The sequence below is a fragment of the Melanerpes formicivorus genome, unplaced genomic scaffold (assembly GCF_026170545.1).
Source record: "Melanerpes formicivorus ecotype bairdi unplaced genomic scaffold, bMelFor1.0.p_v2 SCAF_13, whole genome shotgun sequence".
In the NCBI taxonomy this organism is placed as follows: domain Eukaryota; kingdom Metazoa; phylum Chordata; class Aves; order Piciformes; family Picidae; genus Melanerpes; species Melanerpes formicivorus.
Window position 1 is genome coordinate 14,137,186 of NW_027142365.1, and position 20,325 is coordinate 14,157,510.

Here is a 20,325-nt window from a genome sequence, read left to right on the forward strand (position 1 = left end):
GACTTAGGGAGCTGAGATTGCTCAGTCTAGAGAAAACTCTGGGGGCACCTTAGAGATGCCTTCCAATACCAAAAGAGATGCTACAGGAAGGCTGGAGAGGGACTTTTCATAAGGGTGTCTAGCAATAGAACAAAGGGCAATGGTTTGAAGCTGAGGGAGAGCATGGTTAGACTGGATCTCAGGAAGAAGTTCTTCAGTAAGAGGGTGATGAGACTCTGGAATAGGCTGCCCAGGGAGATTGTGGATGTCTCCCTTCTGGGGATGTTGAAGCCCAGATTGGATGAGGCCTTGAGTAGCTGAGTCTAGTTGACAGGTGTCCTTGCCCATGGCAAAGAAGTTGGAGTAGATGATCTCTGAGGACCCTTCCAGCCTAAGCCATTCCATGACCATTTTAAACCTCAAGAATAACATGTTCTGACATGAAAGATCTTTTTGTGACATCCATGACATCCAGGAGTGTCAGTAAGATACAGTGAACTGTTCTTGTTTTACTGTGCCAGTATTTATCAAATAATCAATGCCATTTTTTCCTCATACACCTCATACAGCTGAAATAAAGCAATCATGATTGAAAACCAGATATGCTTTCCTGACTCATACTTCACCTATGCAGTTTTCTCAGCTCTTAGATACCAGCAGGAGACCATTACTCTAGAACAGCATTCCTTTTCTTTGACTTCATCATTAAGTATGTATTGTAGCACCTTTGTCATTATAATATACTTCAGCAAGCTCTTTGAGAGCAAGGAGGAGGAGGAATAAAGGTAAATGAAAAAATGAGAAGAAAAGACTGCAAGTCAGAAAATAGATAACTCCCTAGCGATTACATGGTCACAACTTATGATCACAAGTTTAAAGTGCTTGGAAAATACATGTTAAAATGCTCACTTTTAGAGTATTAACTTTATATCTAGACCACAGTTGAAACCATTCCTTTGTAAGGAAGAAAGCATATCTTTTAAACTCTGCTTATCTAGTTAGAGAAGCAGAGTTTGCAGTTAACCCATCTCCATCACGATGTCATTGTCCATTTTGTTTCAAAGCTTATGAAAATTATGGAGTAAGTATAAATTGCAATGTTTGACTGAGGATAATTGCAGTATTTTGGCTACCATAGATTTAGAGCTGTTAAAAAGTTTCTAGTCATTAAAGGTTATGAAATGTTTGCTGTGTACCTAAAAAAGTGCAGAGGGATTGGTACAAGGCAAGGAAACACAACAACTTCCCAGTGTATATTCAAGCATGTTCATAAAAGACAATGGGCCTGGCACCCCAGGAGCAGTTGTGCTGGGAGACTACAGGTCAAAAGGACCTTAAATGTGTGGCTCTCATTTCTGCAGGAAGGTAGAACTTGGAGTCATGACAGGCAGTCAAACAGATAATACTTCCACAGAAGTCTCCCTGGTTCTGCCGATACCCTCCCATGAGATGTGGTAAGCTAGGCCTTTCTGCAACATGTCATTGTTCTACTGTAGACATACTAAGAGGAATTGATTCTTACAAAATTGTGTTTGGTATTTTCTGATTTGGGCTTATGCCTCCTGAGATTTACCTGCCCACAACAGCACAGTTCATGCCCAGGCTGGGTCTGAGCAGAGATGTGGGCTGCAAGCTGGTTCAGCATAGAGGGGAGGAGCAGGATGTACTGGGCAGGTGGATCCCCAGGATCCTCAGCAAGCAATGACCTACATGCTGGTGGAAAGCACTAGTTAGCATGACATCCTGCAACATAATGCTTCTAAACCAGCAAATGTTTAATTTCCTTTGTTTTCATGCAAGCTGACGAAGACACTAGTACACAAAAGATGCTAGACTATTCTTACTGAAGTTACTCTACTGCAAAGGGACAATGTAACTCAGAAACCACTGCCTGTGCATGTCCTGGGAGGTATCACAGGATTACTTATTGAAAACATCTGCAAAATAGGTTTTAAAAAGGCATTCTTTTTTGGTTTTGTCCTCTTGCCACACTAGGGTACATTTGCATTGAATAAACATTCAAAGATAGCTGGAAATTAAAAATTAATATTTTTTTTTTTCCTTGCAATGTGTGATCTACAAAAAAAATGTAGGATGAAAAGTTGGAAGTCTTTCGTGTAATCATCTGACTTGGCCAGATCTTGTGAAACATCAGATATCATGAGATGCATGACAGAGTTAACAAGTAATGGTTCCCTGGACACAGGGCTGGAAGTCCAAGCAATTGTTATAAACACACAAATGTGTTTTTTTTTTTTTTCTGTCAGTAAATTATCAGTGTAACCACTTAGCTGCCATGACTCAGACCTCCAGTAGAGGTTTTAAACATAAAACCCCCAAAACCCTTATGTGAAACATATACAATCCCCATCTCTAGCATTACACCGATACCAAAAAAGTAGATTTTGAGTAGGAAAGCTCTGTGCAGGGGTACCTTAAAACACCCTGCTTCCTCTCCAGCCAGTTAGCTTCCACGCTGTCCGACTGGAGTTCTCAAGAATTTGTAGGTTTAAAACAACAACAACAACAGCTAAGAGATAGGGGTGAGCATCTGGTGTTTGTAGGCGGACTCCTCAGCCGTTGGGCTGGCAGTGTCTGGCTGGGGTCTGGTCGCTCTTTGGGCCTAGATCAGGGGCGAAGCTGCGAGCACCGCGGCCGGCACGCCGGGCTTGCCGGCGATGCCGTGCTGCGGAAATCAATCTGGGGTTTCCCACCGGGCCGGCGACACGGCGGAGGCGGGCGGCCAGACTCCCAGCCCTGCGGCTATCCCTCGAGAGGCAGCGCCCTGCAGCTGCTGCTCCCGCCTCGCTCCCTTTGGCGAGCGGCGCGCCCTGCTCTGCCCCAAGCACAACCGTGCGCCCCCGTGTGTAGGGTGAGCGGGGAAGCTTCCAGCAGCGGGCCCAGGTTCCCCCTGTCTGGCGGCAGGGCCGCGGGAGGGCTAAGGCCAGAGCGCAGGAAGACCGCGGGGCCTTCGCTGAGGGCGGGCCCGGGCAGCCACCGGCGCGGCTGGCCGAGCCGACCACCTCTCTCCGAGTCGTCCCGCTGCATCGGGCACGGCGCTCGTATCTCGCCCGGCGGGAGGCGTTACCGCCCGCTTGAACCGGAACCGGTTAGCGGGGGCAGCCCGGGGCGGCTGTTGCTGCGGCTGCCGCTGCCGCGGAGGCTGCGGCGCTGCCGCGTGGGTGGGTGCGTGCGTGGAGCGGGCCCGGCGGCCGCGCGGGGGCGGGGGAGGAGCGCGGCGGCCCTGCCGCCGGCGATGGGGCTGTGCCTCGGCGGGCCCTACGCTGCCAGCCCGCGGAGGAGGGCTTAGCTGCCGCAGCCCGCGCCGGCGGCCCGCGCTGCGGGGCTGCCTCCGCGAATGAACCGCCAGGGAGAGCCGCCGGCGAGTGCAGCCGCAGGGCGCTGCAGCTGCTGCCGCTTCTCTTGCTGGTGCCCCTCGTCTCCACTAGTGCCCATGGCTTCCCGCTGCTGACCGGCTGCCCCTCGCCTCCTCCCGAGCCGGGCCGGGCCCGGGCAAAGAAGATGGGGAACACCACCTCCTGCTGCGTCTCCTCCAGCCCCAAGCTACGCAGGAATGCCCACTCCCGCCTGGAGTCCTACCGCCCCGAGGCCGAGCTGAGCCGGGAGGACACGGGCTGCAACCTGCAGCACATCAGCGACCGGGAGAACATCGACGGTGAGAGCGGGCGGGGGGCCTGGGGAGCCCCGCATCCCTTCCATTTCCCTCCTCTCCCCTCCCTGCCACCGGGCCGTGGCTCTGCCACGCGCGGTCCCCACTGCGGGTGGGGCCGGCCGATCCCGCTGCCCTGCCCGGTCGCTGAGCCCGCTGCATGGACACCGTGACCCTCGGTGCCGCGACCGCTCGGTTTTGGTTCTCCACGTCCGACCCTATGGGGCTCACGGGGGTGTCGCGGTAGGTCTGCACGGGATTTAGCTTCCAAAGCGGCACCTTTCCCAGAGAGAGGTGTGTGGGACCCTTCCAGTTAGGGCTAAGTACCCTCTCCCCCGCCGCATTCTCTGGCGAGGTGCAGGGTTTTGCTGCCGGACTGCACTACCGAGCCCCTCTGTCTGCGGGGTGCCGTGAGATAGCATCGCTGACACTCGCCACGCTTCCAAGACTCGGCACATATCTTTGGGTTCGGTTCCAGCCCAGGGACGCGTTCCTGGCAGGGCTGGGCAGTGCAGCCCGGGCTGTACTGAGGGAACGTTACCTGCCGAGTGTCACCTGCCAGGCCTCTGCAGGGCTGAAAATTTAAAGGGCAAACCCAGCCGGCAGTAGAAGTGGGAGAGATGTTTTGCATGACAACCTTCTCTGGCGGTGACTTTTTCTGCCCCCGTTACTGCCATGATGAGGCACTGCGCTTTGAAATGATGGATATCACCTATCCCTGGCTTCCTTCTCTGCAGGGATATTAGAAAAGCCACATTTCCCTTGCCTTAGTCATGACTGAATGTGTTGCTGTTTCGGCTAAGCAGAGCACAGCTTAATTTTAAAGATGTTGTTTAATGTATCCATGTAATTTAGTTTTTGATTAGCTGAAGTATTTAGTCCTAAAACTTTACTTGGTAAAAGGTCACCTATCTCATGGATTAGTTTACACGAACTACCTTAGGTAGAAAGCCAGCAAGAGGACATTTGGTGCACGTAAATTTGCCTTCTGCATTTTTTTTTCCTTAGCTGACTTGATTTTTATTTTATTACAGAGTTTTCTTTTAAGTCAGTTCTTGACCCTGGCAAAGTTACAAGGCCCATAGAAGCAGAGAGGTTCCCTCTTTGCTTATCTCTCTTAATGAGATACATTCTGGATATATTGAATATTCTTTAGATGTCTTTGCTGCATGCAGCTGAAAACTTGGAAGTGTAGCAGGATCAGTAGGTGGACAAAAATACATAGTGGTCCTGCCTGAGAAAGCTGGGGAGATGAAAGAACCAATTGTTGATCTATGAATGATGAATTCTTCCAACAGCAGTGTTGTCCAGTGTAGCAGTATGCAGCTCTCTCTGATGGTACGGGTTTCTCCATCCATAGCAACACAGTCTGCAGTCAAGATTTTGCTCAGAGTTGTGTGGGATTTGTGCCTTGTTCTTGACCTGCTTTGTCATCTTGGTTTGCTTGTATTCTTTTTTCCTTCTGGATGGGAAGAAGGGCATAAGTGGAAGTAGTTATGTGCACGTACATTTGTTGCAGATAAGTTCCTGCATCTTAGTTAGTTGCCCAAAAAATACTTTTATTGGTTAGCTGTTTCATTTGTTGGATCAAAGCACGTGTGCGTTCTGTCTCTCTTTTCCTTTAAACTGTGGCAGGTGTCAAGCCTAGAATGGTAACCTGTTCTTGGAACACAGAAAATACCTGTTATATTTATTTTTAGATTTTGTTGGCTTTGATCTGAGTCTGCTGTCAGTGCAGCATCGCACTTTCAAATGGGCCAAGTTGTCTTCAGCTCTGAAAAAGAGCAAACCATTCTGGGTTTCCTTTTTGTGCCTTACTCTAGTCTTGCCCCTTTTAATGGATAGACTCTGAGAAATAAGTTTTTACCAGTGAGGCTAGTGGACAAGAAGTGTCTGTACGCACAAAACAATTGGAGACGCTTTGGGTAAACCAATGTCCCTTGTAAATCTCTTACTCTGAAGCCATATTTACTGAAGGTCTCTTGGTCAATAAGGGCAAAGTGATTACTGAATGTAGTAAGTTGATACTGTGTTTCTGAAATGTTAGTCCCTGTTAGACTAGCTACTGTGCTTTTGTTGTTAGATTGATTGCAGTTGTGTGGCATACAGATTTTTACATTCCCACTGGGGTGGGGAAAAACCCCTTCACAACAGTGAACTTTAAGGATATTCTTCCTCAGTTTACAGTGATGCTCTTTATAGTGAGAGAATAGTCTGGTTATCTGTGTCATGAAGAAAAAAACCCTGATTTTGATTCCTTGGTGTCCCTGCAAGTTCTAAAGTATTTCTAACAGTTTCTTAAATTGCTGGTGTTGCCAAATGGAGTTTGGTTGTCTGGGGTGTGTGTGTGTGTCTGCTTGTTTGGGGTTGTTTGCTTTTGTTTTGTTTTAACGTGATGACAAGAGTAATACCCTAGAAGGAAACTTTTTTGACACTTCAAATTCTATTTCTCAATGTTATTCAATCAAGACTCCTTCCATCATGCTCAATACATGTGACAGTCTGGCTCTGGAAACGCAAATTTGTGTCCTTAGCAGGTGTTTATTTTGAGTGGTGCTTTTGGACACTGTAAAAAATCATGACATGCATTGTCTGAGTTATTATGTTTCATGTGGGAGTTGGTTTCATGTCCATCTTCATGGGAATTCTTTTCATTTGTGTGTGTGTATAAAGCCACTTTAATAAAACAAGAACTTTTAGAACCTTTAGATAGCTGTGGGCTGGTTAAGCTTGTAGAAGAGGAGTGATTTTCATTGTTGCAGGCCCTGTTTCTGGCAGTAATGAGAGTGAGAAAGAGAAGGAGGAGGAGGGAAGAGATGTCAAACCTTTAGGAGTGATTTAACTGGAAGTTTTAGTACTAGTGGAACTGTTTGATGTTTGCCAGCCTCACATACTTCATTAGAAAATGGTTGTCAGAGCTACCTTCAGGATCATGCCTTTGAATTGTCTCCTGTAATCCAAGTACAATCCCCAATCTAGTAGCAGTTGTTCAGAGAACATTGGAGGGATTCTAATTCAGTAGGAATGTGTTTTATGGCAAGATTTTGCCTCTGCATCACTGGTACCTTGCCAGAAAATCACAGCTTCTGTAAGATTTCACAACTGCTTATGAAGTGATATCTGAAGGAGATGGGGATTTTGAAAGAGATGCGATGAGGAATGTATCAAATTACTTATTCTGGAAAAGAATGGTGAATTTATATTTCTTCTTTTTCTTTTTCCCCACAAAAAATTATGAGAAGATAAAAGACTTCTATAAAACTTCACACACTTGCAAAATTGCTGTCTGTATATTGTGCAGTCAACAGAATGTGGGTTGTTGTTGTTGTTTTTTCCTTCTGTAGCAGCTCATGATAATGAAGAACACTGAATAGGTTTTTACTTCTGTTTGGCTTTTGTATGCTTGGGGATTTTTTGAGAGAGGAAGAGGATAACTGTAACATACAGAGGTTGCTGTATATTTTTGAGTTATTGCTGAGGGGAGCTTCGACAATTTTTAGCACTTCACACTTATAAATATACTCTTAAGAGAATTGTGTCTGCAAGCCTTGAGATGTCTGACACATGGCTCTGTTTGCCATGAATTTTTGTTTTTACAGAAGTGTTAAGTGACAACAATAAGTAGAATTGGTAGAAACCTTAATGTATTGGGTTCTATATCTTGTTTGCATATAAGCCTTTGCTGTGTGAAGCATGTAAGCATCTGATTGTGTGCATTGTTTAAGTTCTGGCTAGCCACACTTTTTCTTTACGTCAGCAGGGCACACAGTCAGACCCACTGTTGGTTTGACTTAGGAAGAAGCAGCATGTGCTGATGTGCTCAGATATGATTTTTCTGTTTGAAGTATGATTTCTGTAGTAAGCTTTTCAAGTATGGGGCAAAGGGGATGTCTTGTCACAAATACAATAACACACAGCAAAGCTGATAGCTTCTAGTGAAACAGGCCAAAAGGCTGTTCTTGAAACAGCCTAGGAACTCTCCATCTATCTAGTCTCTATTTGAAGGAAAAACAGTTTTTAATGATTAGCTTCTCCTCTGTCTCCTCCCTACCTCTCTCTTCCCTGCCTCCTCAAAGTAAGATTTATTTATTTATTATTATTTCACTCTTTGTAAACTCCTCCTGTCACTAGGTAATTCTTCATTGCTAGCTCAGATAATGTCATCCTGAGCAACTGTGCACCAACTGATAAATCTCAGCCCTTTTCCTGGTGGACCAATCATGCTATTTTTTTGCTGTATAATGCACAGGCTGCTAAGAATGGACTTGGACTGCTTTTTATAAAGCCATTTATTTGTTCATTCAGAAGGCTTTTTTTTTTCCCCTCCCTCCACCTTCCTGAAAGCTGCATGTGAGAGTCTCTAAAAGGAGATGAGTGTATTGGTATATCCCTCTCTACTGGGTTTTGTAAGAGTTATCAGATTTTAGCAAAACACAAGGAAGCTTTGGAATGTCTGCCCCATATACCTAATGAAATTTTGCTGAACGGCAATCTTGATGTTTTCCAAAGCTGGGGCACGTTGGGAGGGAACTGACCTATATTCACAAAAGTCAAGACACAGGCACTTCAGAAACAAATTAAAGATTTAGCATGTTGCACACAGACATTCCTCGATCATAGAAAGGTGTAGCTCTTGAAAAAGAAAAATGTATTTGGTTTACAGCAAAGCTTCATGTTGCCTTAGCCAGAATTCCTGCATGGAGGTGATCTGTATGCTTTTCAGTACTGTTTGCATTACCTACCTAAGCATTTCTCAGAGGTGATATTATTGGTACCTTGGTACCACTGCAATCCTGTGCCTCAAAAAAAACAACCTCTCAAATCCCGAGCCTGCTGTGGCCCACACCACTGAACTTAGTCCTGTACTGCATGCTGCTGGTGATGCATACCTCACATCTGTCGTTTTTCTTCTGCTTTCAGCTTCATTTGTTTATTCTGCACTATGCCCTGCTTCTCAGAGGCACCATCATGTTACATGAGGCCTTCTTAAAACCCCGCTTTCACATTGTGTTCACGTCAAATCACTACATTGAAAGCCTTTATGAAGGCTTCATATTTAGCTATAGAAGCTTTCAGGTGCACACATGCTAAGACTAATCATATTTGAACTTCTAGCATATTTAATTAGTGCTCTGCTATCTGATAGAGGTTTTCTTTGGAAGCAGGTTACACAAGATCAACAGTCTTGACTGGGTAAGTTGGTACTTGAAGCAGAATTACAAGACTTAAAAGTCTTTGTCTCTTGAAAATGGAAGGACTACTGTATTTTGAGGCAGGTTTTGTTGAGATTTTGTTTGTAATAATAGCTTTAAAAGGAATGAAAACCTCTCCATTGTGTGATCATAGCTGTGTAACCTAATTTTATGTGCTTACAGAAGGTTCTTTCGACCGTCAGTGTATGCTTTTCTAGCTTGAAAACAGCTGTGTGTTACCCCATCATTTATACAGTTTGGATTCAGTGAGATGTAGTCTGTATGACTTTGTGTGTGTCCCCTCTCTTCCTCCTTAAATAATGATGTTTTAAATACCCATGTGAAATACAGTTTGCAAGAAGTTATGTTGAGGAGCATGCAGACAACTTTAACAGAAAATTTTATTGTTAGACAGTTGTTGTTTTGCAGGATTGCAGTCTCCTGTGTGTCCTGGCATAGTAACACAGCTGTTCTGAATCAGGAGCTTTATTATCTCGTCTGATAGATGTTTGATTTGCTTTCTTTTTGTTTCAAGAGGACTTCAAAGAACTTGTTTTGGTTTCATTAATTGAGATTGTGAAACTATAGAACTGAAATCAACAGAGATAAAACTTATAATGCTAAGTGAAGTTACTGTGGGACATTTTGGCAAACTCTTCAGTGTCTTATTCTGATGTGTTTGTACTTGGGGGAAAAAAAAAACCCAACAAAACAGTTTCAGCTCTTACTAGAAAGCATTTTATTTCTAGTTGCTAACACAGTTTCAACTACAGCTATAGGCAGTTTAAATTCAGTGAAGTCTGTTGAGGATGATCTTTTAATTTGAAATTCCCTGCCCTATTCACTATCCCTATTAAATTAGGGAATGTAATTAACCTCTTGGTGTAGTTGCTCATATGTGTGGTTTGAAATTGTAGGGTTTTGACTATTTAATAGTAACCAATGATAAATTTAATTGCATTTGGAATTAACAGTCCCTAAAAAGATTCTTAAATGAAGATATTTTGGTATTTCTTGCTGTGTGGTCCTGGGTAGTAGTGTTGAAGGTAAGCTAAACATCAAGATAAATATCCAGCTTCATGAGTTAATGACAAAATCTTTTGTATGTGCATCTACTATAAGCTATGTCTCAGTTCCACCTATCTCTCATAGAGCTCCCTATCTCTCAGTGGCACGTCATTCCCAAAGCTTTTTGTTGTGACTCTTCCTAACTGGCAGAGATCCAGATGCATTTTAGTCAGTCAGTGGAGGTAGCAAGGATATGTAAGAGTTTGGAAATACAATTGTGTTTTAAGCTTTAAAAATCATGCTTTCTGCAGCTAAATGTCCTCCTTCCTTTTAGGATAATTCATTTGGAATGTTAAGAGTCTAGTGTACTGCATTGACAATACACAGTTATCCTTTGTGTCAGATAGAAGGAAATCAGAACTTCAATTTTACAGAGGGGTATGTGTACTTTTTCAAGGGTTTAGGTAGGAGGAAAAAGTCCTTTGACTCAGATGGTCCTAGAGATCCAGGCTGTGATTAAAATGCTACGCAGTGGGAGAGCTGTAACTGGTTATTCTGTGGGGGGAAAAACAAGCTAATACTGCCTTGGAAAGCTAATGCAAACCCCCACAAAAATAAATAATTAACATTCCACATATAAGCAGTGATGTAAATTCTACATCAAGGACCTTGTTTCCCCTTGGCAAAATGTATATTTAAGTGAAAGGGATGTTGCCAAGTTAAATTTAACTGGAAGTGAGTGTTTTGTGAAAAGTGAGCTGTCGACCTTAAGTCACATTTCTTTAGGAAATGTTATAGTAAAGAGTTATTTTTATCACAAGTATTTTAATCACAGTTTATACAATCCAAACACTGCAGCTTTATGTTACTACATGAGAACTTGAATTGAACAACTATTCTTGCATTTTCACATATCTGGTGGTGTGGTTTTTTGTTGTCTGGGTTGGTTGGTTTGTTTTCTTGTTTCCCCTTCCTCCCCATTTCTTTTTCTCCTTACTGCATGCTTTAAATTTTGGATATAAATTTGCAGTTTAACAGCAGTGTGGGTAGAAAAAGAGAAAATATTTTAATGGAGCACATCAGTAGTTCATTTGTTTCTGATTTTATAGACTCATAGATTGGAATGGGTTGGAAAGGGACTTCAGAGATCATCTACTCCAACCTCCCCACTATGGGCAGGGACATCTCTCAACTGGAGTCAGCTGCTCAAGGCCTCATCCAACTTGGCCTTCAACACCCCCAGGCAGGAGGCAGCCGCAACTTCCCTGGGCAACCCATTCCAGAGTCCTACCACCCTCATACCGAAGAACTTCTTCCCAAGATCCAGTATAAACCTACCTCCCTCAACTTAAAACTATTCCCCCTCATCCTACTGATAGACACCCTCATGAAAAGTTCCTCTGCAGCCTTCCAGTAGGATCCTTTCAGGTACTGGAAGGCAGCTCTATGGTCCCCTCAGAGTCTTCTTCAGGTTGAACAACCCCAGCTCCTGCAGCCTGTCTTCATGGCAGAGGTGCTCCATTTTGCATGGATTATCTCAAAATGGCTTCACATGGATATCAATGTATTTGTTACTCTAGGAGAAATAAGGTGTATTGATAGTGGTTTATGTACAGTGATTTTTGAGGTGAAGTCTTCTAGTTCCTGAGATTGTCACCTCTGCCAAGGATTGTATGCCAAAGAGAGGAGAGCTGCTTGCTGTGGAAGAAGCTGCTGTATGATGAAACTGGCATGTGCAGCAAGGACCTGGGCATGCCACTGATGCCTTTGTTTCCTTCTGTTCCTGGTGGCTGAGGTTAGCTGGGGGTGCTGGGTAACTGTGTGCTGTAAACCCAGTATGGCATTTGTCCTTGGGATATCTGTGAGCTCTGGGAGGCTCCAGAAGTGAATGCTAGACCTCCTGGCGTTGTTGGAATAAAGACTAGGGTAAGGTAGACTTGCTCCCCTCAATTTCTTTATTTATTTGTTTTTCTGTGTTCTTGAATGAAATCTTTGCACCTAAGACTTTATATTTAAAAATTCTTCCAGAAAGTGTCAATTTTAAAGTACAATGTTAACTTTTTTTGTTGTTGTGTGGCTCGTATAATGTTAGAAGTAGCTTTGAGCTGGATGGTAAACACAGGTATTTTTGATCATTGGCCTCCTTTGTCCCTGTAGCTGTAGCAAGACTATCTTTCTCTCCTTCCCTCATCCCTCGTTATGTACATGTCTGCTGTAGTCTGCCTTGCTTGCCTTCTGCCTGTGCTTCTCAGCCCAATCTTTTTCTACCCACACCATAGAGAAGTTCCTATCTCTGATCCCATCTCCTCTTACCTGACCCCTGAGAAGTGCATAGTACATGGTGTATTCTGGAGCAGGAGCTGTATGATGACACCAGGATGGCATCATAACATTTAATGTTCCCTTCAAACCCCTGTTTCAGATTACATCATGTTTGCATTCCAGCATTTACTGCACATTCCTCATTTCATACCTCTCCTGTGTGGTTTACAACCAAGCAAATAATCCTTGTTTCCTCAGATCTGTCTGATGGTTATCCACACATTGGTAACATTTCTGTATTTCCCTACTGTGTCTTTGGGCTTCTAAGTAGCATTGGATGTGGTTTTGGTTTTTTAGCTCCATGAATTTCATCATGGCTCTTGGGAATTAGTGCTTTATGATCAGTTTATGTCCTGAATTACAGTTTGGGATTGCAAATAAGCCATGGTGCATGAGTTGAGGGTGTTTGGGGTTTTTCTTTGTAAAGGGTAGCGGAATGCATGTACACTGCTTGCTCCTAAATAAAAGCTGAGATGTAGTTAGTTCAGAGGATAAAGATTTGCAATGGGAGAAATTTCTTGGTAATTATCATCTCTGTAATTGATACTCTGCCTGTGCTTCCATGTGTCCAGCTGTATGTAAATCTTCTCTAACCACATCACTGCATTTCTTTCTTCATGTAAATGAGGAATCTCCTTGGTTTCTATTTGAGGACTCAAATCTGGCATCTCCTAGTTGAAAGGCAGGATTTGTGGCTGAAAAAAGTGTTTCCTTGTATTGAGGGAGTAAATGTGTGACTTCTGAGCTCTGAGGTGGTTGATGGGTTTATTCTGGCCAGGGTTACCTAGCGAACTAGGTGGCACCTTGGGGGTTGGGAGGGAAATAAGGACTGCTGGGCTGTCACTATTTTGTTGCTGGGGTCCAGCTGCATGTGCAGCCCAACCCTGTCCTGCTCGGCTGCCCAAGAGGGAGGTTTTATCCCTATTTATGGCCTATATCTGGTACTCTTGCTTCCCTTAGTTTTGGTGGCCTGTGGTCGTGTTGTCCACTTCTAAACTGTTTTGCAGAGAGTGCTTCTTGTGCTTTACCTGCTGGCCATGCCATCAACTCCACAAGCAGCTCCTTCCATCACTCGATGCCAATCAAACCTTTAGGGAATGTCACATACTAAGTCACCACACTACCAAATGTTGCTGTAGCTGTCTGACTGGGCTTGTCTTATTTCTGTGACAAAAATGAGTGGAGGCACCTAGATTTCAAGAGAATGTGCTGACTTGCTTGAGCCATTGTTAGGTCTTACATGGGGATTTTGATCCTGTTTTTCATCAAGACAGAGTAGTTTTGCTGCAGGTATACCAGAAATAAAATGTTTACATGTAACCTGTCAAATAAGGGAAGTGAGGAGGAAAAGTAACTCCTGATACAACTGCTTTGGCAGGGCTGCAATAGTGTATAATTGAGTATTGTGAAGCTCCAGTTCAGCACTACTTGTGTACTCAAGTCCATTGCTAGCTGTAAAACACTTACCTTTGTCATGACATGAAAATACCTGAACTTGTTCCCCTGCAATTGAGTCCTAGAATAAGTTTGCTAAACAAGGGCCTTTGTGAGCACATCCCCTGTTTAAATAATTTGCAACATGGAGCTTGCACTTGCAAGATGCTTAATATTCAGCTGTCTGATCAGCAAAGCATTTGTTGAGAAAAGGCTATTCCATCTGATTCATAAACAGTCTTATTAACTTCCCACTGGTTGATACAATTCTCTTTCCTCAAGTAACTCAGGAACTTTCTTTTTATTTTTTTGCCCTATCTGTTAGAAAATAATAAGGAAAGCATGTGCTGGTCAAGTTTTAATGCTGATGTCTCCTAGACACCTAGCTGTAATCTGGAAAATGATTTGACCTAGGAGCCTGTTTGATCTCTGCAAAAAAATCTCTGCAGCATCTTCCAAGAGCCTGATAATATTTATCTTTTGGAGAGAAACCCAAGATTTGGTTCAAGAAAGCAGTTTTCTGTTGTTGCTGAGTGGCATTACCTCTGTCTGTCTTGCTGTCTAAGTCTGGTTTCTTTTTTCACTCACTATATTTTCATTGGATCTTTCCCTTTTGTCTTTACTTCATGGCAGGGTTTATTGTTTGCAACAAGTAAGCTTTCTTATCCTAGCAGGCTGAAGTTATTATCTAGGATGGGGTCATGGTAGGATTTTTTGATTCCATGAATAAACTCATGGTTAGTGTGTTTTCTTAATGGATCTTAAAACAGGTGGGAGGAAAGTCACAGTTTTCTTACAACAATATATAGGAGTCAGGCCAGGCACGTGTATATGTATCTTAAGTAACTAATACATTAATTATTTCCATTAGCTTCATTCCTTTCATTAAAAGGGATCATTATCATTTCCATGGTGGTATGCTGACCTAGGAAACAATGGAGAATCAGAAATTACTTGCAAATGAAGGTTGTAGTGAACAGCACTCTCTGTATTCCTGCCTGTGCTTGTATTAACAGTGGCTGACTTACTGTATTTTCAAATGCAGAGAGCAGTAAAGAAATATCCTCAGCCCTCTGTTTACCAGAAAGATGGAATTAAAAATGAAGGATCGATGACATCTACAAAGAAAGCTGAAAGCCATTCAGATATTCAGTAATGTTGCAAACACTGTGCCTGACTTTTGGAAGAGAATTTGTTTTAATGTTACTATATGTTCTCTTCCCCTTAGTATAAATGCTTTCATTTTCCCATTATAGAATATTTTTAGTTTTCAAAGACAGTATCTTGATGCTGTAAGCTAGCATTAAAAACAGCAGTTCGTATCTTTCAAGCAAAGCAATCTCCACATCAACAAGTAATGTTTGTGAGAGAATTAAAAGCCTGTGAAGCACATTAGAAGATGTGGTGAATGGATAGGGAAATGCTGGTGCTTCAGACTCCAGTAAGAATTTCAGGGTCCCTGAATGGCTTGCTTAAATACTCTTCTCTCAGCACTAAAATTCATGTAGGGTTAAATACTAATGTGATGCAAATAAGCTTAATTGAACTCAGTGGAACTACATTGAAGAAAACTTGTCTTTATTTTCCATGGTTGAGGCAGCTCTTAAAGTTGTACCCAAGTTCTGGGAGTTCCTGTGTCAGTTTTCTAAGGACTGTAAGGCAATAAACCCTGCCAGTTTAGACCAAATAAAAAGTGAATCTAGTTCTCTTAATGAAATTGCTTCCTTCAAACACAACACTGTAAGATTTATGGAATAGATTTGGGTTTAGTTGAGAGATTGGGTGGGGTTTTATGTTGGTGTATGTATCGAAGCATAGATTCATCAAAGTTGGAAAAGACCTTTAAGATGATCGAGTCCAACGGTAACCCAACTACCATGACCCCTATATTGAAGCACCACATCTACAGCTTCTTGGCCACCCAGGGATGGCAACTCTACCACCTCCCTGGGCAGCCTGTTCCAACACCTCACCAGTCTCTCAGTAACGAAGTTTTTTCCTCATGTGCTGGGTTATTGATTTCACCCCTGACGTGGTCACACCACTGCTAGGCTCTTCTCTAGTGATTTTGGTTTTATCCCCTTCCTCCTTTAACCTAGTTTCAAGCCCTATCAATGAGCCTTGCCAGCTCACATGTGAGAATCCTTCTCTCTTTGTAAGACAGCTGAACTCTCTCTGTCCCTGGCAGGCCCAGTGCCACGGAAGTGTTTTCATGATCAGAGGAACCAAACTTCTGTTTGTGGCACTGGCTCCTGAGCCACAAGTTCATCAGCTGTGTTGTCCTGTTCCTTTCAGTATTCAGTGCAGTCTTCCCTGACACTGAAGGGACTGTAGAAAACACTCCCTGAGGGAGAGCTTTCTTTGGGTCCTCACATTGCTCCTGGCAATGGCTTTTACCTGTGTGGTCACCGTGCTGGGCCTTCTGGGAAGGGAGCAGTTACAATCAGCTGAGCTCACCTCTCTGCTCGGTGGGCAGTGAGCCATCACTGACCTCTCTGAGGCTTCTCAGGTGTGGTTGTTTCTGCCTTCTTTAGATGCTGCTGGGAGTGCTGGCTCTGCTCATGCCACCTGAGCTGCCAGCCCTTAGCACAGGCATGCTGCTGAAGCCTGGATGTAGGACCTGCCCCTGCTTAGTCTTTCCCGTCAGGGATTTCACACAGAGATGACTTGCTGCAAATTTTGTAATGATTCACTCTTGCTATGCAGAGGTCTTAGCTATTTTGAGGTGCTTTTTCTTCAAGCATCCTATACCGTGTGGCAGTCTTAGATGCTTTGAGGCAGTGTAGGAAATAAGAGTACTAGTAAGTTCACTTTCTTTGATGGAGAAGGATTTTGTGGAAACATTGTGTTCATGTGAATCCAGAGCAAGTCTCCTCTCAAATGGAATGATTTTTTTTTTTTGTTGGGGTATCATGAAAATCCATGCATGCATCCCTCATGTATGCTCTTCTTAATTTGCTGTAGCAAACCCAAACGAAAAGTATTCCCTCTTAAATATATTTGATTTGATCACTTGGAAGAATCCTCCATATCACTGAATAGATTGTTAAAAGGCTAATTATTCTCACAGTTAAGTGTAGATTTTATCTAAATGCATTTATCACTGCTTCCAGCTGTCAGGTTTTGCCATGCCTTTAATAATACATTATATTACATCTGCTATGAACTTATGTGCCTCTGCAATTTCCACTTTATTTTAGTTTTCTTAAGGATTTAGTCTTCATCTAAACAATGCTATCAGTGGTTCTTGGTCACTGTACTTTTTCACATACCAGCTCTGACTGATAAATTATGTTTTTATTCCTTAGTCTTCTGTTCCATTAAGAACTCAGTAATCAGTTTGAAATGCAACCAGTAATCTCTATCCAGACCATTTATTCAAATGCTGGTTTTCCTTACTCTCCCAGAAGGAACTGGCTATATTCTGCTCTTTTTCTCTCCTGTCTGTGTGCTGCTCTGATGATAATAGAGGGAAAGTTGTCTGTCATGTAGCCTCTGGGACATAATTTAGCTATAGTAAGGCTTGTCCGTAATATAGCTCCTGACAGCCTGCACTTCATGTTGGTGCATTATCTCTACCAGCTATGCCATAAACCAACGAGGCCTTGACAGCAAGAAACTAGCACCATTTATTGATTTCTATTTCTTAAAGTAAAGGGAGCTGAAGATGTTAGGTTTTAGTAGAATGCTTGTGAATGATTTTGGAGGGATTGTGGAGGCAAACTGGAAGTTGTGTGCATGGTGCAGGAGGGAACAGCCTGCGTGCTGCTGTCCTGGCTGCCCCCTGGCCCTGGCTGGAAGGACTTGTGTGGCCAGAGCTTCATCTTTTGGTGCCCAAACCCTGTCTGTCACGTGAAGAACTCTTGTCTGCCAGGAAATGCATGGCAGTGGACATTCTGTGCACCCATGTCCAGCTCCACATCTGGTGAGCATTCCACAGTGGGGTTCTGGGCAGGACTTTGGGGGCAGCAGTACCTGGGGACACAGCTGGGAAGCAGAGAGCTGTGTCTGTCTGTGCCTTGGCAGCTGTTGGCTCAGTTCTAGCAGTAAACACCCACATTTCTCAAATGACTTGGTAAGGCAAGCTGCCAAAGATAAGACAGGGTCAGTCCTACCTCTTCAAGAGTGCCTGAAGCTATCCACGATCTTTGCCGCTTGCTCTGTTTTCAGCAGCAGCAGGCAGGGTACTGGGAAACACAGGGATGCTGCACAGCGCCTTTCATCTGCTGGCTTGTGTGTGTCAGTGCTTCCTGCTCCTGGGAGGGGAGCACAGAGGCAGCTGGCTCTTCCTCCAGTGTTTCACATTCACACACTTGGGAAGAAATCCAGACATTTGGAGCTATCTTCTGGCATATTGCCTGGCAGGGGAATTTAGAGTTTCTAATAGTGTTTCTGCCTTGTGCTGGAGAAAGGTTGTGGTTTTAACCTCACTTCTGATCAGCAATGTTGAGATTACACAACTTGTACAAAAGGAATAATAAAAGTGATCTAATGTGGCATTATTTTATAATGTTCTTGGGTGTAGTGTGGTTTTTTTTTTCCTTATTATTTGTTTGAGATGCTTGCTTTTTTTCTTTTTAATCAAACTTTGGTAGATGAAGAATATTGCAGCACAGACAAGGTCAAAGCTTCTTGCTTTTCCTAACCCTGCATAAGTTTATATTAAGCTTTGAGAGAGCTTTGGGATTAATTAGTTTCCTTCAAGGAAAAAATGGCTATGCTTATTACACTAGATTTGAATGGTGCACCGAGGTTTCATTTTAATAACGTGACTGAGCTGTAGGAGGAAAACATCTCACATGTCTGTCCCAGCTATGTTTTCTGTAATTACCATTTTTATAGGGCTAAGCTGTAGATTATTGCAATAAACAGGTTGGATCTACTATATCAGCATTAAAAAAAGCCTTTAAAAATCAGCAAACTCAATGCTTTTCTTGAAAGGGAAAGCAAACTTCTGCATTCTGAATGTGCTTTCACATTGATTTTCTTTTGGAAGATTGTGATACATAATAGTTCAGTGTTGTCTGTTGATGTGTTTTCTCTTATATGATCTGTTTGTAAGGTGTAGATTCACTGCAAGCGGTGGTTAGTCATTGTGAACTGCCTTGCTTTCCTTGCAAACCTCACTTGAACTAAGGGTGCTCTTACAGTTTCTTAGTTGCACTGCAGATGAGAAGGGTCAGGAGTACTGCCCCCCTCACACTGGGAATTTCTGTCCTGCTTTCCTGAGTATGCCTGAGACTAAGGAAATATCCCTGAGATGTAATGTTCTAGCAGTGGTTGCCCTTCTGATAAAGATAGATAATACACAGTGGTTCCTGCGAAGGATAAAAGGTATCATAAATTCTGTGAAGATCTGAGCAAATGTTTCTAAGTGTTCTTGGTAATCAAAAATAAAAAAAAAAAGGAAAATAAGTCATCCCCTGTTACTTACCATATGGCATTGTTTTAGATCTTGCTAGGGGATCTTGTCTGTTTTATTTCAGTGATTGGAGAGGGTCCAGAGGAGGGCCACAAAAATGATCAGAGGGCTGGAGCACCACTTCTACAAGGACAGGCAGAGAGAGTTGGGATATTGAGTCTGGAGAAGAGAAGGCTCTGAGAAGATCTTATTGTGGACTTCCAGTACCTGAAGGGAGTCTACAAGAAAGCTGGAGAGGGACTCTTTTTACAAAGGCATGTAGCACTATGACAAGGGGCCCTTCAGGGAGGGTAAAGTACCCGCAAGCCCTCCACCCTGCTTTCTTCCTTTGTTTTCAGAAAAAGGCGTTAACCCACCACAGGGGCAATGGCTGCAATGCAGCCTGATAATTCGGATTGTTACGGAATTACACTCTTATGTCAGCAGAGATCTCTTCACCTCAGTATCTTCCAGCTATGGCAAGCCTTTTCCCAGCAATAAAATACTGACCATTGCATGAACACCAACAAAAAACAATATAAAGATCTGAGTAGCTGTACCTTGAGCTTCTAAGGTTCTGTGCCTGGAATCTTTAGCCCAATGCTAAATATGCTTCTGTCTATGTCTACTAACAAATTATATCATCATCCTTATTGACCTCCATTTTAGTCCTAGTTTAATGCAGAAGCTTCCATAGGTGGAACCTTGTCTGTGAAAATGGATTAAGTGGACTTACAGACCTCAAAATCTGACCAGATAAACGATTCATTACTTGCTTATGTCTTAGGACTAAAATCTGTATTTATTTCCCTAGCAAACTGCATACTTCCTCCTTCTTCAGGCTTGGATTATTTGAGCTTCTAGTGAGTACAGCATTAATGTTTCTGACTTTCTATCTTAGATCTCAAGAAATGATTTGCCAGTGCCAGAATGAGGGCTTGCGGTTGAATCAATGTCTTTTAGCAGGAGTTCCACTTGGCCTGTTGTTTCCTCATGCTTCAAGGTTGGTGCTATTTATAGTTAGTGACCAGAGACAGAGATGGAGATTACAGTTAAGGGAAATCTTTTTGATGTAATAGTATACAACAGCATTGCTGCATCCATAGTGCCGTGTCTGCTCAGTACAAGAGTCGTAGTCCTTTATAGCAGCCTTATGTTGCACCTTGACATCTCCTAATCCAGTCTCAAATTCTGAATGTTGCCCTTATGCCTCTAAGAATATTGTCACTTAAGTACTCCTGGAATGAGGATTTTATCTGGTTTAGTTGGATTACATAACATCATGAATAACTCCTCATCCTAAGGAAGCTGTTTTTCTA

General features: G+C 43.1%; 1 protein-coding gene across 3 annotated transcripts in view; it reads left to right on the forward strand.

Annotated features, from left to right (window-relative positions):
- Window positions 1-3,214: 3,214 nt before the first annotated feature.
- The window catches only part of CCNY (cyclin Y), a 93,535-nt gene continuing 76,424 nt past the window's right edge, over window positions 3,215-20,325 (forward strand). Inside the window, exon 1 of one of the 3 annotated variants that reach the window (XM_068146280.1) lies at window positions 3,215-3,655. In XM_068146280.1, coding sequence (XP_068002381.1) covers window positions 3,502-3,655 — 154 coding nt within the window. In that variant the 5' untranslated portion in view covers window positions 3,215-3,501. The remainder of the gene's footprint in view (window positions 3,656-20,325) is intronic. The other 2 variants (XM_068146279.1, XM_068146283.1) reach the window with 2 other exon arrangements.